Raw genomic sequence first — 16,192 nt, forward strand, 5'->3', positions numbered from 1 at the left:
AGAGAATCTGGAGCATCTGCCTCCATTCTCTGATGACCAACACCGAGGTATACATCCCCACATGCCTTTCTCTCCCACTCGGTATGGGTTCCATGCAGGGAGGTTTCCAGCACTGCTCCTGACAAGCCTGGATTCACACAGGAGCAGTGTGCAAACCGCATGCGATCTGGTTAGGAACCATATTCAAATCACATGCTATTATTTGTGGTACAATTTGGGTCCATACATTTTGTACTGACGTAAATTGCACCACAAAGTATCAGCACTCGGTATCGTTGAGTAGTTGACCGAAAGTATCAGTACTCGTCGATCAAAAAATGGTATTGGTGCATCCGTAGATATAACAAGACACTTTCAAATTTATATTTAACATACCAAAGGGGAGCAAAAGAGAAGTTAACTGAAGTTCACTATAACCAGAGCCCTAAACCTAACAAGTAACCCTCTACCTAACCCCAAAGGCTAGCCATTAGCCTAAACCTTACGCCTAAACGAAAACTTTAAACTACACCTTACCTTAAACCTCAAGCCCTGCCATTATTTTAGCACCTAGGATAATCATCACAATGAAAGTTACACTATCCCACCTATGTGTGCCGTTTATACTACTGTGTAAAAAAGTCATATGCCAAAAACAATCTACAGCATGTATTTTATGCAAATATACAAATTCCAATTTACTGGTGTTGAAAAACACTGAAACATCCATGCCAAAAGCAACCAACTCAATTGATAATACAAGATTGTGGACCTTCATTAATAACTACTGGGTTGGTTTTTTATTATACTTTTAACTCATAAGTACAGTTTTTTCTTGAAAGCCATAAAATGCCTTGAAAACATCACCAGTGATCAATGGTAATTAAAGATCAATAGGAAGTATCAATGATACCAATAACTAGACTTCCTTCTGGTTACAAAAAGATGCATTATGTTTGTGGTTGGAAGAAAACTACACTGAAGTTAGGATTACCCCGTTGGCAGCATAAACTGCCAACACACAGCAATTACCTTTACATTTGCCCATCAGTTCAGCCCTCTAAAGCACCTCCAAAATTAAAGTGCAAATGGTGACGTTCTGGTGGTCCTCTAAACAGATACACAACCCCCCCAGGTGCCAAGGGCCAGACCTGCTGGTAGGTTGTTCAGACTGTGCACTTTAAATTGTGGGAGGCGGGCAGGGTGTATACATACTCTTCAATAACAAGGAGTGGGGAAAATAGGGGGGCTCTGGAGAAGCAAATGTAAAGGTAAGTGTTATTTGCTGAGAGCTTAATTTGTCCACTGTAATTCTGCCCCAGTCACACCAAGACTGAAGAAGCCTGAAAGCGCCTCTGATTTTCTATAATTCTTTTTCAAAATTCATCTTTCCTTGTGATGAAATGGGAGAGATTTACTAAAATTGGAGCACACAGAATCTGGTGCAACTGTGCATGGTAGCCAATCAGCCAATCAGCTTCTAACTTTAGCTTTAGTTAAGCTTTGACAATACAGCCTGGAAGCAGAAATTTTACAAGCTCCAGTTTTAAGAAATCTCCCCCTAAGTGCCTTGATGAATTTCTCATGCCTAAAACTACCATGCCAATGTTACTTGACTAAAAAAAAAAAGCACCCAGTGGAGAAGCTACAGGTAGTAATCACTAGACTCCTTGCAGCAATAGTAACACATAGCAATTCTCTCCAGCATAGCTACTGTTTGCTGCTTTACATTTTAAGACCAGTTGGCCCTGCACATGGAAAACATGTAACATATCTGCAACAGCAGCTCAAAATTAGAATTCTGCAAGAATAATCACAAAGCATGAATGTGAATACAGTAGGTGGAGCCTGTATGACAGGATATCATACAATATATTACATCTTCCTAAGACAGGATGAGCTATAAATACATCCTGTGTCCTTTAAAAAAAGAAGCATCAGGTTGAGCAGCTAAATTCACAACTCTGAATACGTAAACCGGTACATCAAAAAAAGAGTGGCAGCCCAGATAGCCCCTTATTTCATAAATTAGTGGAACCGTAATTTCTTATTAATAAATTGTAAACAATATGAAATATTCCACAAGAAATATTACAATGGATGTTTGCTACAGATATAAATTCACAATATAACTACTAAGTGCAAAATAAACAAAAGCAGCATGTTAATTTTAAATACCTATTCCAAGAACTGTATACATAAAAACTAACCTACATCATGGATGGATGAGATTTGTGATTCACAGGTAGTAGAAGAAATGTAAAATGTCTATGTTTTACAAATATCAAAAACACTGCTGAGGCCCAGTAAGGATTAGAGCATACAAGAGAATATTAAGGTGTTTTTTTTAGCCAGTCTAACACTGTGTGTAATTCTGCATTCTGTAAATATGCCGCTAGATGGGGATATAGTGCCACACATATACAGTATATATGGCCAAGCTCATTTCTTTCCACTTTATAGTAATTGGGAATTTGGTCAATATGTATCAATAAAAATATATAAATTAACTTGCCAGAATATTTAATAACCTCAAGTTGTCTCTGCATTGTAGCCTGTTATAAATAACAATAATAAATATATGATTTACAAAAAGTGCAACAATTCAGATAATTATGCTTCACAGTCATCCTTTATCCAAACACATTCTTAGAAATGGATTTTTGTCACTGGGACCTGGAGACACACAACCTTTGGCACCTATACGAAAAGCACCTATCGGGCACAGCCTCGAGCATTAGTCAGCTTTGCTGCTCTTCTTACAATAAAGAACACAGACATACCATTTAGTTGTAGAGTTGCCTGTTAATTACTACCCAACTATATTAATGGAAAACTTTCAAAAGAAATAAAGCCAGTTGGGAACAGGTACCACTTGTTGAAATAAACATGATCTGCATGATCAGGACAAGACTTAGTCAAATCACAATTTAGAAGTCCTAATATCGGAGGTATGCCTAGATTCCTATTTTCAACTGCTATTTAAAAAAAGGGATCATTTTCACACGTGCTGTGGAGAAACAAGGTTCACCCGTCAGCATACAGTTCACATAAAAGATCACTCTAGCCAAAAGTAATACTTTAGTGTTTAGTGATTACATAGGAGTGTAAGGCCCCTTTCACACTGGGCAGATCCACTCAGCAGAGGATTTGTCCACTGATCACCTGTGATAAAAGCAGAGCGGGCAGATGACAGGTCTGTGTCAGCTCCGTTTATGCATAGCGGGCACAGGCTGAGCTCACTCTGCTCTATGGGAAGTCAGGTGTAAATATGTTGGCTGTCTGTTTACACCAGACTACCTCCGATCCGCTTACACGGAAGAGGACAGATCCACGTCCATTTGTTTTTAGCCGACCTGGTCAGATCAGAGGTAGGCAGGTGTAAACAGACAACTGCTGGTCCATATAGATGAACTGACTGCTTTCAGTGCCTGAAAAACTGACAGGCAGACCTGATCAGAATGGTCGTGTGAAAGGGGCCTTAAACCAGTAGTTTCCTTTATCTCTTAGGTACCTCAGTATTAATAGATCTGTGCTTGAGTTCCCAGGCATGCACACGTGTTTGAGTTCCCAGGCATACACACCTGCTGCATTACCCATCCCATTGGGTTCACCATTTATTTCCTGTTATACAGAATACAACAGAAGTGGGAAAATTCCGTGAGCATGGAAATATAGCAGGTACATATACTCTAGAGATACAAGAAGCCAGCCAGATGCACGGCCCAGCAGTTTCCTATAAATGCAATACTCCCTTTTAGTTAATGTGAACTTTTAAGTACAGACTTATCATGACTTGTTATAAATCTCATCATACATATACATCACTTATGCATAATGTCCAGTGACAATGCACATGTACTTTGCATTCACACATATCCAACATCTGCAAGGATTACTTTAAAGATATCAGGCAGGCACAGCATACACAGTGATTCTGCACAGACACACTCACCATTTGATACACAGTAAACAACCAGGAGGGAAGTATTTAATACACAGCATTCGCATACACATTGCGCACCAAACAAAATGACTCACTCAGTTACATTCTATACAGGCAATAAGTTCACTTGGAGCCAGCCTTCACCTGCACACATGTACACTCACCTTTCATATTTTGAAAAGAATCAGACGAACATCCTGCTTTGATAAAGGAACAATGTCTGCAGAAGTCACACAGCCATACTCACCCACAGGCTCACAGACAACTACCCTGTCCCCCGTCCCATAAATTGCCCCACTCCCTTGTCCACCCGCAACCCCTCACTTATCGCTTTGGAGGGTGTTGCTGCTGCTGCTGCCGCTGGGCTCTGGACAGCACCCTTAGGTGCCGAGTGCTCAGGAAGTAGATGCGAGCGATGAAACGCAGAGGAGCCCGAGGTGGCTGCTGCTGCTGACCGTTAGATCGCCCCAGAGGTGGCACACATCCTGGGGACTGGGCATTTGGACCCTGAAAAGGAGACAGCACCTCCGCTGGGATCAACAAAGCAGGCGCCATCCCACATGGCAGAGGAGGCAGACGAAACACAGCTGGGGGCATCTGTGAGGGGGCAGCAGGGGAAGGGATAGACTGAGCACAGGCCTGGGGGGTCTGATCTCTGGGGTTGTGGGGCTTTTCCTTGGGGTTGGAAGGCAGTTTCCTTTCAGGGGGCACTTTGCTGGTTTGGATGGGCAGTTCTCGTGGTCGAGAAGGCTGTTTTCCCCCTGGAGCCACATCACGAGGCTTCATTTGAGGATCCCGGTTAGAGAGCATTTTGGTGGATTGAGAGGTGGGCAAGGCCTGCTTGGGGGGCTGTTTTCTGGACTGTGGGGGAAGTTCCTGCAACTTTGGAGCCAGGTTCTGGTCAGAGGGTAATTTGGCAGGTTGTGCGGAAACTTCTCGATCAGGAGGCAGTTCCTGGTTTGGGGCTGAAGTGTCCTGTTCAAGAGTTTCTCCCAGAAGCTCAAGCAGCTTCTCATTCTGGATCCTGCGGATGTGACACTGAGCCCGAAGCAAGTGGTAAGAATCCAGGAAAACAAGGAGAGGGAGGGAGCCCTCGAGGAACAGCTGAGAGAGGGCCTGTGGTAGAAAGAAGACATAACTGGGTCAGAAGTCAACATATAATCATAGAGAAAAGGTAAAACATATCAACATATTATGAAGCTATATGCAAGTAAAAAATGACTTGTATTACTAAAATAACAATAATAATAGACATAATAATACATTTTTGTAATGCTTACATGCTTTTATCAGGGCATTTACAGTGAGGCATGCTAGCGTACATAGAATTCCCTGAATGCATCAAATTAGTCTGAATGATGTTCTTATTCATGAAGGCCAAATGTCAATGAGGTCAAAAATAGCTCTAAATGGCCTTGATACAGCTGGTATTGAAGGCTGTACAAATGTATATTTACTGCTTTGTTGCCATCCATACCAATCCAATCCAGATATTTATTATAAGCTATATACAACATACAGCGCTACTCAAAATTAAATTTTTAAAAAAGTAATAATTCAGACCATATTGCTTAAAGAAATGCATTAAATCAATACATAAAAAAATACAATAATTCATAACAAAAAATGCTGTCCAAATCAATAAAAGTGCATCAACTCTATACATTATTCGTTCATCCAACAACAAAAAAAAAACTAATAATGTATTGATTTGATGCACATTTCTTAATTTGCAGAGCATTTTTGTCTTGAATTATTAAAATTTTTTGAAACATTGCTATATTGATTTAATTCACTGCTTTTGGTTGTATGCATTATGGTCTGAATTATTAGTTTTTATATATTTTTTCATTTTGAGTAGCGCTGCATGTTGTATATAACCTTTTTTATTATTATTCAGGTATTTATACTGCAGTTTGGGTTGAGGAGATTTAGGGAGAGCGCAGAGATTTTCGTAGTTTCTTTCTGATTTAATATATACTGCCACAGTAAAATCATCCTATGATAAACCATATTAGCCACATTTTTTTTTCTTTACAAACAATTTTATTGTACATGAGTAGACAGTAAAACAACAGCACAGTATGAAAGTGATATTCACATTAGCCACATTTATAGCCACTGTAAAGTATATATGTATAAACTTTATACAAGTCTGATAGAGGTGGCCATTGTATAATATATAAGCTGAAGTTGCAGTGAAGGTCAACAGGAAATGGTCACCTCTATCAGAACGGCATTATCTTGATGAATGACTGCCTTTAAGGATTATAACGCATGTCATTTAAAGCCCCAACGGAAGGATCATACCTATATATCTCTTTACAGTCCTTAGGATCTGTGACTTATTTTTGTGTAGAAATGCCATGAAGTAGATATTTCTGCCAGTTTAAAATGCTGCTTCCTACCCTTACCCTGCAGTGTTCTTTGTTGGCAAAGCGTTCTGACAGGGGTCCCCACTCCACTCCCCCTGCAGAACACACTAGTCAGCACTTGCAGCCATTGGCTGAGAGCACTGATCGGATGATGATCATCTACTGGTTTTGCAACATGCTCGTTCAACAGAAGCAGGTCATGAGATTGGCTTCTGTCCGACAAGGACCTGTACACATGGGCTGAATGTCAGATGGTTTCTAGTGCATCAGCTGATTTTGACTGATGATCAGCCCAAGTTTATGGGGCTTTAGCCATGAAAGTTACTTTAATGTTAGGAGGGCAGAAGTTTCCTCCAGAAGAAGGCTTATCACTTTGACAATCATTAAGATAATCATTGTGAATTAATTTTTACATGCAAAATACCAAAAAAAACCAATGTATCATTGAGGCAGCAAATTTAACTGATCAGTGCAATCAAACCTTTACTGAATTAAAAAAAAAAGTCAAATATGATTATTACATGAGTAAATATTATTTGCTAATGAAAATGTCAAGTACATTATATCTAGTGTATTCTAGCTGTCTGCTCAGACTGCCTAAAACAGTTATTGTGTTTAGCCTGTTGTTGATTTTTATTTCAGCTGTATTTCTGCAGGGATGCCAACTGTACTGCCTGATATACAGATAGCCACTAGAAGAGGAATCTATAAATCTTTATATATCAATATGCTACAGTAAGCAGATAAATACATTTAAATGTAGCATTAAAATGATTTTCAGGTAAACAGCTGCAGTAATTGAAAGTTTTCCTTCAAAGGATTTCTTGGAAAAAACACCGCATTTTATTATGTTGATCAGCACAACAGAAACTACTTTTATCACTTCATGCATTGCTGAATACTAACCACAGGAGGTTACTCGCTCAGCTCAGCTGCCATTAAAAGAATGCCTTCCAAAGTGTTTTCTAATTGGACAGGCTAGAGATTGTGACATCACTGCCCAATGTACCTCATCCAATCAGAGAGTGCTTTACATTCATTGAGAAAAATGCATGGTCTTCTCTGAATGGCATCTGTGCCAAAGGACCAATCCCCTGGCGCAGGACCCAGAAGACAAAGGCAATCACTGTAGAACCAGTGACTATTTCAGAGACTCTCTGCTTCCACAGCATTCCCACAGGTATGGAATATGCATATCTACATTGGTCCAAGCTGAACCAATGTAACTATGCAATACAAACTATACCTGGAGTTCCGTTTCTGCCCACTGCAGTCCACTGACAGGTGACAACACAGTCAGTGACAGCTGCCAGAAAGCATCAGGTAGCTCTTGGCACATTACAATGTCAATGAACTTAGACAATATATCCATTACTTGTAAAGGGCTTCAATTCTCTGGTGTCTTCTGGATGCTCTACCCACACATAGACATAAACTCACCTTTTCTGCTTCTGCTCAACCTCCTCTTCTCCTGTTTTTTTCTCCTGTCTCTTTTGCTCTTCTTTACTTTGTATAGTTCACTTACAGACCACAAAATCACTGTGGAACCACTGTCATATTTCTGTATACCAAGAAAAGATGGTGCCATTCGATGTGCATTATCACCACATTTCCAAACAACGATGTTTGGCAAAGACCTAGGGATGCTGTGACACTGCACCTAATCCAGCACCATGCTTCTTGGTACTGACACCGTTTCCTTACTCTGTGGATGCCAATGCATGCATACTTCACCTAGCAGGGAATACTTACACCCTGTTCACTGTTTCACATTTGCGGTACACCTAAAGGCTGCTATTATAGTCAATGGAACTATTCATACCTCTGCATTTTTTTTACAGTTGTGCTTAAAAGTTTGCATACCCTTGGAGAACTATATACAGTATGTATCATTTTAACCACTTCAATACGAGGCACTTTCACCTCCTTCCTGTCCAGGCCAATTTTCAGCTTTCAGCGCTGTCACACTTTGAAAGATAATTTTGTGACCATGCAACACTGTATCTATATGAAATTTTTATAATTTTTTTCACACAGAGCTTTATTTTGCTGGTATTTAATCATCACTGGGTTTTTTTCTATTTTTTTGCTAAACAAACAAAAAAAATGCAATTTTTGAAAAAAAAAAAATTTCCTTATTTTGTTATAAAATGTTGCAAATAAGTAATTTTTCTTCTTCACAGATGTGTACTGATGAGGTTGCACTAATATGCACAGATAATCAGGGCACTGATTGTGCCCTGATTATCAATGTAAACAGTGTATTGACAGACTGGCTGGTTATCGGTTCTTCGCTGTCTGTGTGAGGAAAGGAAATGCCGATAACAGGCAAGTGTATTTACATGTGACTAGTTGTGACTGGACATCACAAGGTAAAGGGCCGCTGTGATTGGCCCTTTACTGCGATCTGTGATCAGCTGTGTCCATGGACTTCCTCCCAGAACTGGAAAGCCGCACTGTAGCCGTCTTTCAGCTGTGTTCGCTACAGACAAAACACATTTCTTTTATTTCTTATGGAATTCATATTCAACTGTAGGTCATAACAGAATGACACAATCATAAAACAAACCATGGCAACAAGCAAACAAATGAAATGACCCGTGTTCAAAAGTCTGCATACCCTTAGTTCTTAATACTGTGTACTGCCCCCTTTACTATCAATGACAGTGTGCAGTCTTTTGTAATAGTTGTCTATGAGGCCCTGAATTCTTGCAGGTGGTATAGCTGTCCATCCATCTTGGCAAAATGCCTCCAGGTCATGCAAAGTCTTTGGTCATCTTGCATGAACTGCACGTTTGAGCTCTCCCCAGAGTGGCTCGATGACATTAAGGTCAGGAGACTGTGATGGCCACTCCAAAACCTTAACGTTTTTCTGCTGTAACCACTGGAGGGTCAACTTGGCCTTGTGCTTGAGATCATTGTCATGCTGGAAAGTCCAAGAGCGTCCCATGCACAGCTTTCATGCAGAAGAATGCAAATTGTCTGCCAACTTTTTCTGATAACATGCTGCATTCATCTTGCCATTAATTTTCACAAGATTCTCCATGCCTTTAGACCTCCCCCCCCAAAACATCAGTGAGCCACCACCATGCTTCACAGTGGTGAAGGATTCTTGTCGCTATCAGCCTTGTTGACTCCTCTTCAAACATAGCACTTATGGTTGTGACCATAAAGCTCTCATTTGGTCTTGTCACTCCAGATTACAGTGTGTCAGAAGCTGTGAGGTGTGTCAAGCTGTTGTTGGTGGGCATATTGTAACCAAGCTTTTTTGTGGCATTGGTGGAATAAAGGCTTCTTTCTGGCAACTCAACCTTGAACTGCAGCTCATTTCTGTTCAAATATCATAGTATTGTGCTCCTTGAAACAACCACACTGTCTTTTTCCAGCTTGTATTTCTCCTGAGGTTACCTGTGGGTTTTTATTTGTATCCCAAACAATTCTTCTGGCAGTTGTGGCTGCAATCTTTCTTGGTCTACCTGACTTTGGCTTGGTATCAAGAGATCCCTGTATTTTCCACTTCTTAACAAGTAATTGAACAGTACTAACTGGCATATTCAAGGCTTTGGATATCTTTTTATATCCATTGCCATCTTTATAAAAGTCTAATTACCTTGTTACACAGGTCTTTTGACAGTTCTTTTCTGCTCCTCATGGCTCAGTATCTAGCTTGCTCAGTGCATCCACGTGAGAGCTAACAAACTCATTGACTATTTATACACAGATGCTAATTGCAATTTAAAAAGTCGCACATGTGGGAAATTAACCTCTAATTGGCATTTTAACCCGTGTGTGTCACCTTGTGTGTCTGTACCAAGGCCATACATTGCAGAGTATGTAAACTTTTGATGCCTTTTGGGCAATTTCTGTTATCATTATGATTTAAAAAGGAGCCAAACAACTTTGTGATAATAAATAGTCTTTTATGATCACTGTCCTCAAATAATAGACAGTTTTTGGCACGATCAGTCATATTTTCAAAATCAATGTCAAAATTTCATGATTTCTACCAGAGTATGCAAACTTTTGAGCACAACTGTATATAGTTTCAGTGCCATTAGCAGTAACAGCAAAAATCTCATTATACATTCTACAGTTACACATACATTTAGCTACACTAGAATTGGACACATGTGAACAGGGTTCCCAAACAAGGAAAGGTGGGTAACTGAGCCGGTCAGGTGGATATAGTCAGAAGTAGGGAAGGTTCAAGACTTGTGTTTCTGCTCTTCCGTTCACCTTTGTTTAGCCACAACTCTCCCACTTTCCCAGCTTTCACAGCCACTGTTCCCCTCAGTAACCCCTTCCCTTCCATAGCCACTGTTTATCATCCCCGCCCCCCAACACAAACACACACACACACACAGATCTCCACCACCACTGTTTCACAACCACATTCCCCCTTCCTTCCACAGCTATCTTTATGAACCTCCTATTCCAAAACCACCTTTTTCCCCATAACAACCTGGCCTTCCTCAGCAAGTGTTCTCTTCATAATGATCCTTGTCTCCCTCTTCCATAGCCACAGTTCTCTTTCATTCCACCCCTACACCAACATCCCACAGCCACTGTTTCCTTCGTGCCCCCACACTTCCACAGCCACTGCTTATGACCTACAGCCCCCTCCTACATCAATACCACTGTTTCACAGCCACACCGCCTTCCCTCCCATAGCTATCTTTAAGAACCCCCCCCCCCCATTCCAAACCACTCTCCTTCATGACATCCTCCCCTTCCTTAGCAAATGTTCTCTTCATCATGACCTTCACCTCCCTCTTCTACAGCCACTGTGCACCATCATCCCAGACCTCCATCACAATCCCACAGCCACCGTTTCCTTCAAGCCCCTGCCCTTCCACAGCCACTGCTTTTCTCCACAACCTATGTACTACCATGTGCTTTCTGCCAGTCCTTCTTCAAGTGCAACAGCAACATAGGTATGATGGAGGTTTCTTTGAAAACACAATGTACTCAAGGGAAGCATTAGACTCTTTCCACTTGCTCTCAAAGCAAAGATGTTCAGAGATTTAAAGGCCTTATCCCATTAGTTTCCACAGGAGAGTCAAAAGCTGTGTGATATTTATGCCGTAATTTGAAATCAGGCATGCTGTCACAGACTGGTTGCTAGGGGGAGTGCTATAATAAGTACATATTCAATTCTCTAAGTATCCATGGAAGATTTTCTTTCCAGTATAGTGTCTTACTATTTTAGTAAACCACAAGGTCAAAAGGACCATGTAATTTACTTGATATACAAGACCATCCCCATGACTCAAGTGCCACATGCTAGTTTCAAAGCAGTAATTCTGAACCTATTCACTGAATCACCCCAGAATTACAATGTGATCAAACTGCTTCCATCAACGTTCAAAAAAAACCAAAAACAACACATTATTTTTTACTTACCGTAAAATCCCTTTCTCTTAGTTCCATAAGGGACACAGAGTCAGAAGGAAATCTGAGATGCATGGGTTATATTTCCACCTATGGCAAAACTGGACACTGGCATCTAACTGTTAGCTTGCCAGTATAACCCCTACCACTTCCTTCATGATTTGATTTTGAGAAAAAATGATAAAAGAAGTGATCAAAGGACAGAGGGGTGGGACCTGTATCCCTTAATGAACTCCAAAAATACGTAAATATCCTGTTTTCTTAATATGTCAGTAAGGGATACAGAGTAGGAAGGATTTCAAGTCATATGGTACATCCAAAAGCAATTCAACTGAGGGGTAGAAAACACGGGAAACAAAGCACTAAAAAGACCAAAACTATGGGCTATTTGCAGGTCAAAGAGCTGCCTGAACATCTGCCAGGTAAAACTTAGAGAACAGATGAATGGAAGACCAGGTGGCAGCCTTACATATTTGATAAACAGATGCCAAAGCTAAAAAAACTCTAGAGGTGCTTATCAATCTAGTGGAGTGCACCTTGTCAGGAAAGGTTGGAACCTTTTCCTTATTCTATAGGCTTGAATGATGAGTTGCCTAAAACACCTAGAAATGGTGGAATGAAAGACAAGTAGTCTCTAACAGGGACCTGAACACTTATGAAAAAGTCAGTCAGTCTGACAGCAGCCATAAGCAATAGATAAACTGAAAGAGCAGAAAGGAAAATCCACTCAGGATGTACTGAAGTACTACAAAGAAATGGAAGTACAATGTCCAGGTTAAGGTAAAAGGGTGAAACCAACTTGGCGAGAAAGGAGGCCCTGAGCCTCAAGACAATCTTGGCTCTGTTTTGCACAGGAATAGGTTCTTTGCAAAATAAAAAGGCAATGGCAATGAGGAAGGCTGTCTTGTGAGTGAAAACAGAAAAAACAATATATCAGAAAGGTCAAAAGTATGTTTTTTGAAGAGTTGACAAAACTAGGTTGAAATCCCATGGAGTCACAGGTGGACCTATATGAACAAAACCGTGTACAAAGCCTTTAACCACGTGCCCTCCCGAGGATTTACCCCCCTTCCTGACCAGGACATTTTTTGCGTTGCGACGCTGCGTTACCTTAACTGACAATTGCGCGGTCATGCAAGGTGCACATAAATTAAATTTATGTCTTTTGTTTTCCCACAAATAGAGCTTTGGTTCAGTGGTATTTGATCGCCTCTTCGGTTTTTATTTTTTGCGCTATAAACAAAAAAAGACTGACAATTTTGAATAAAAAAGCAGTGCTTTTGACTTTTTGCTATAAAACATATCCAATAAACAATGTTTAGAAAATCTAATTTCATCATAAATATAGACCAAAATGTATTCTGCTACATGTCTTTGCTAACAAGAAGCACTGATACTGTACTAATGACACTGGGCAGGAAGGGGTTAACTTTTAGGCGATCAAAGGGTTAACTGTGTGCTGTGTGTGTTCTACTATGTGTGCTGTTTTACTAAGGAGACATGCTGCTTTTTATTTCTCTGCTGTGCAAGCAGCAGCATGTCCTTGCTGTCCTTGCTGGCAGGAAAGAGACCTGTGTTGTTTACACACAGGTCTCTCCCCTGTCAGCTTTACTCAGCGATCGCTGGGTGCCGTAGGGGAATCTCCGGCCATGACCTGGTGATTGACTTCCCTAGCCACCAATGGTGGCGCGGGTAGAGCGGAGCGCGCATGCGTGCCCACTACCCAGAAATGCAAATCACTTGTGTGTGTGTATATATATATATATATATATATATATACACACAGTCAGGTCCATAAATATTGGGACATCGACACAATTCTAACATTTTTGGCTCTATACACCACCACAATGGATTTGAAATGAAGCGAACAAGATGTGCTTTAACTGCAGACTGTCAGCTTTAATTTGAGGGTATTTACATCCAAATCAGGTGAACGGTGTAGGAATTACAACAGTTTGCATATGTGCCTCCCACTTGTTAAGGGACCAAAAGTAATGGGACAGAATAATAATCATAAATCAAACTTTCACTTTTTAATACTTGGTTGCAAATCCTTTGCAGTCAATTACAGCCTGAAGTCTGGAACGCATAGACATCACCAGACGCTGGGTTTCATCCCTGGTGATGCTGTGCCAGGCCTCTACTGCAACTGTCTTCAGTTCCTGCTTGTTCTTGGGGCATTTTCCCTTCAGTTTTGTCTTCAGCAAGTGAAATGCATGCTCAATTAGATTCAGGTCAGGTGATTGACTTGGCCATTGCATAACATTCCACTTCTTTCCCTTAAAAAACTCTTTGGTTGCTTTTGCAGTATGCTTTGGGTCATTGTCCATCTGCACTGTGAAGCGGCGACCAATGAGTTCTGAAGCATTTGGCTGAATATGAGCAGATAATATTGCCCGAAACACTTCAGAATTCATCCTGCTGCTTTTGTCAGCAGTCACATCATCAATAAATACAAGAGAACCAGTTCCATTGGCAGCCATATATGCCCACACCATGAAACTACCACCAATGGAACTGGTTCTACCAATTGTTTTCCTGCAGTTGTATGTGCGGCTTTTCTGTTCAGCGAAGAATATTATTCCACTACAGTGGTATAAGCTTTCTTGAGTTATACCACATAGTAACCTAAAAGACACAACAGTTGGGGGCTTGTCCCCAACTTTGGCTAAAGCTCAACTGAAGTAGACCTGTTCTTTGTGCTTTTTTTTGTTACTATTGCTTGTGCTTGGAAAAAATGCTGTGTACACTGTTTAGGAAAAGTAAGCTGGCAGAGGTTTCTGGTATCCAGGAGGAGGTGTGTACCCTGCCTACCTGGGCCAGAGACCGTAAGTGGATGTCTGTTGCAAAAGAGCTAGGTATGCTTCTCCTTTGAACAGAGCTTGGGGTTATGGAGTCTGATTTTTCCTCAGATTTTAGTCTTAGAGGTTTTTGGTTCAGTAAGGGAGAGATGCAGGAAGTAGCTGTGTTTGGTTTGAACTTTCTACATATTGAATCTGAAAAGAGATAAAAAGCCAGAGGTAGAAAGAGACTTACTGAAAGAGCAGCTTACAGTGGCAACTGAGTGTTTGGAAGACACTGCAAGCAAGGCAAAGGATTTAAAAAGTAGGGAACTCGAAGTTAAACCTGCAGTGGCTTCGAAGTGTGGTGTACAGCCCTCATGAACAAGTTTAATGATGCTGTAACAAAGGACAAAGGCCTTAAGCCTCTAAGTAGGAGTAGGACAAATGGCACTGTTACTTCCCATAAGCGGGAAGCTGGGAATCTGACCAACTGAAATAGAGATGGCCAAGTTGAGTCAGATAAAAGGAAGGCAAGGCCTCTGATTTTCAAGAGACACATGTGGACTGATTTAATTAAGGTAGGGGTTGAGGGGTAGAGAAATGTGAGCAGTCAGCTATGTTTTTTGGCACAGCTGGAAAGAACATATAATCTGCTTTGTCTCTTACTCTTTTAAGGTAATGAACATTAGAGAGGTGGAGCAGGCAGAGCACATGACCAGGCCAGATGGGATGAGGCAAACCAGAAGAGGAGATGAGAGCATGAGGAAGATGAAGAAGATTTCCTGATGGCGGCTGAATTGGAGTGGACTTTCATCTGAGCATTCCCTTATGACCAGGAGGTCAAGGAACTTTCAACTGGGACTTACTTTCCTTCCCTGCTGAAAGGAATGTTGCATCTTATCCAGGGACAAAAGTCTGATCACCCAGAACATACCGGGGTCAAAAGGGAATTTTTTCCTCCCATTTGCAATACAGGAGGTTTATTTCGCCCTTTCCTGGACAAAGGTTATAAAAAAGCTGTACAGAATTGCTAAGTTTCCAGTTTTTCACATATCATGCTATAAAAAATCAAGGTGGAATGTGTTGCTATGGATATGCGGTGATTTTTATAGCTTAGATATGTGATTCTTAAGTTACAAGTGTTGTGTTTAAAGCTAAGCCTCCCCTATTGGTATGAAATGAACCAATCGGACTGGTTTATGAGCTCAGCAGAGGAACTCAGGCTAGAGGAGATGATGTAGGGGACTACGAATTAAGACCACTATGTGGTGAGAGACAAAGACAGACTTGTTCTGAAGCAAAAGGAATACAGAGTTGTTGGAAGACAAATAAGCAACATTTGCTCTGAGGACTGTGGAGAAAGAGGAAGCAGTCTGGAAGGTCCTGGATCCTAGAAAATGACTCCATCATAGAGAAAAGTCCAACTTAAGTAACTGTTTGAGTATATGCCTATCACATACACAGATAGTCAGATTGTGCATGTTGTAGGCATATTTTGTTATGATTTGGTATCCTGCAGTTGTATGTGCAGATTTTCTGTTTAGTAAAGCACATTATTACACTACAGAGTTTTAATCGCTTCCTTGGCTTGTACCACAATAGAACCATTATAGGCCAAGCAAAACACTTGAGAGTGTAGCAAGACTAGCACGGGGTCTAGTGCCTTGGTGAATATTTAAGGTACAGTGAACAGATCAAAGGGAAAGGCAACAAAC

General features: G+C 40.8%; 1 protein-coding gene across 1 annotated transcript in view; it reads right to left on the minus strand.

Moving 5' to 3' along the window:
- Positions 1–2,485: 2,485 nt before the first annotated feature.
- Positions 2,486–16,192, minus strand: part of VPS37D (VPS37D subunit of ESCRT-I) — a 48,330-nt gene continuing 34,623 nt past the window's right edge. Inside the window, exon 4 of the mRNA XM_089657348.1 lies at positions 2,486–5,041. Coding sequence (XP_089513474.1) covers positions 4,250–5,041 — 792 coding nt within the window. The 3' untranslated portion in view covers positions 2,486–4,249. The remainder of the gene's footprint in view (positions 5,042–16,192) is intronic.

Source organism: Staurois parvus, unplaced genomic scaffold (assembly GCF_062004578.1).
Source record: "Staurois parvus isolate SC_StPar_1 unplaced genomic scaffold, SC_StPar_1.0 ptg000029l, whole genome shotgun sequence".
NCBI lineage: Eukaryota > Metazoa > Chordata > Amphibia > Anura > Ranidae > Staurois > Staurois parvus.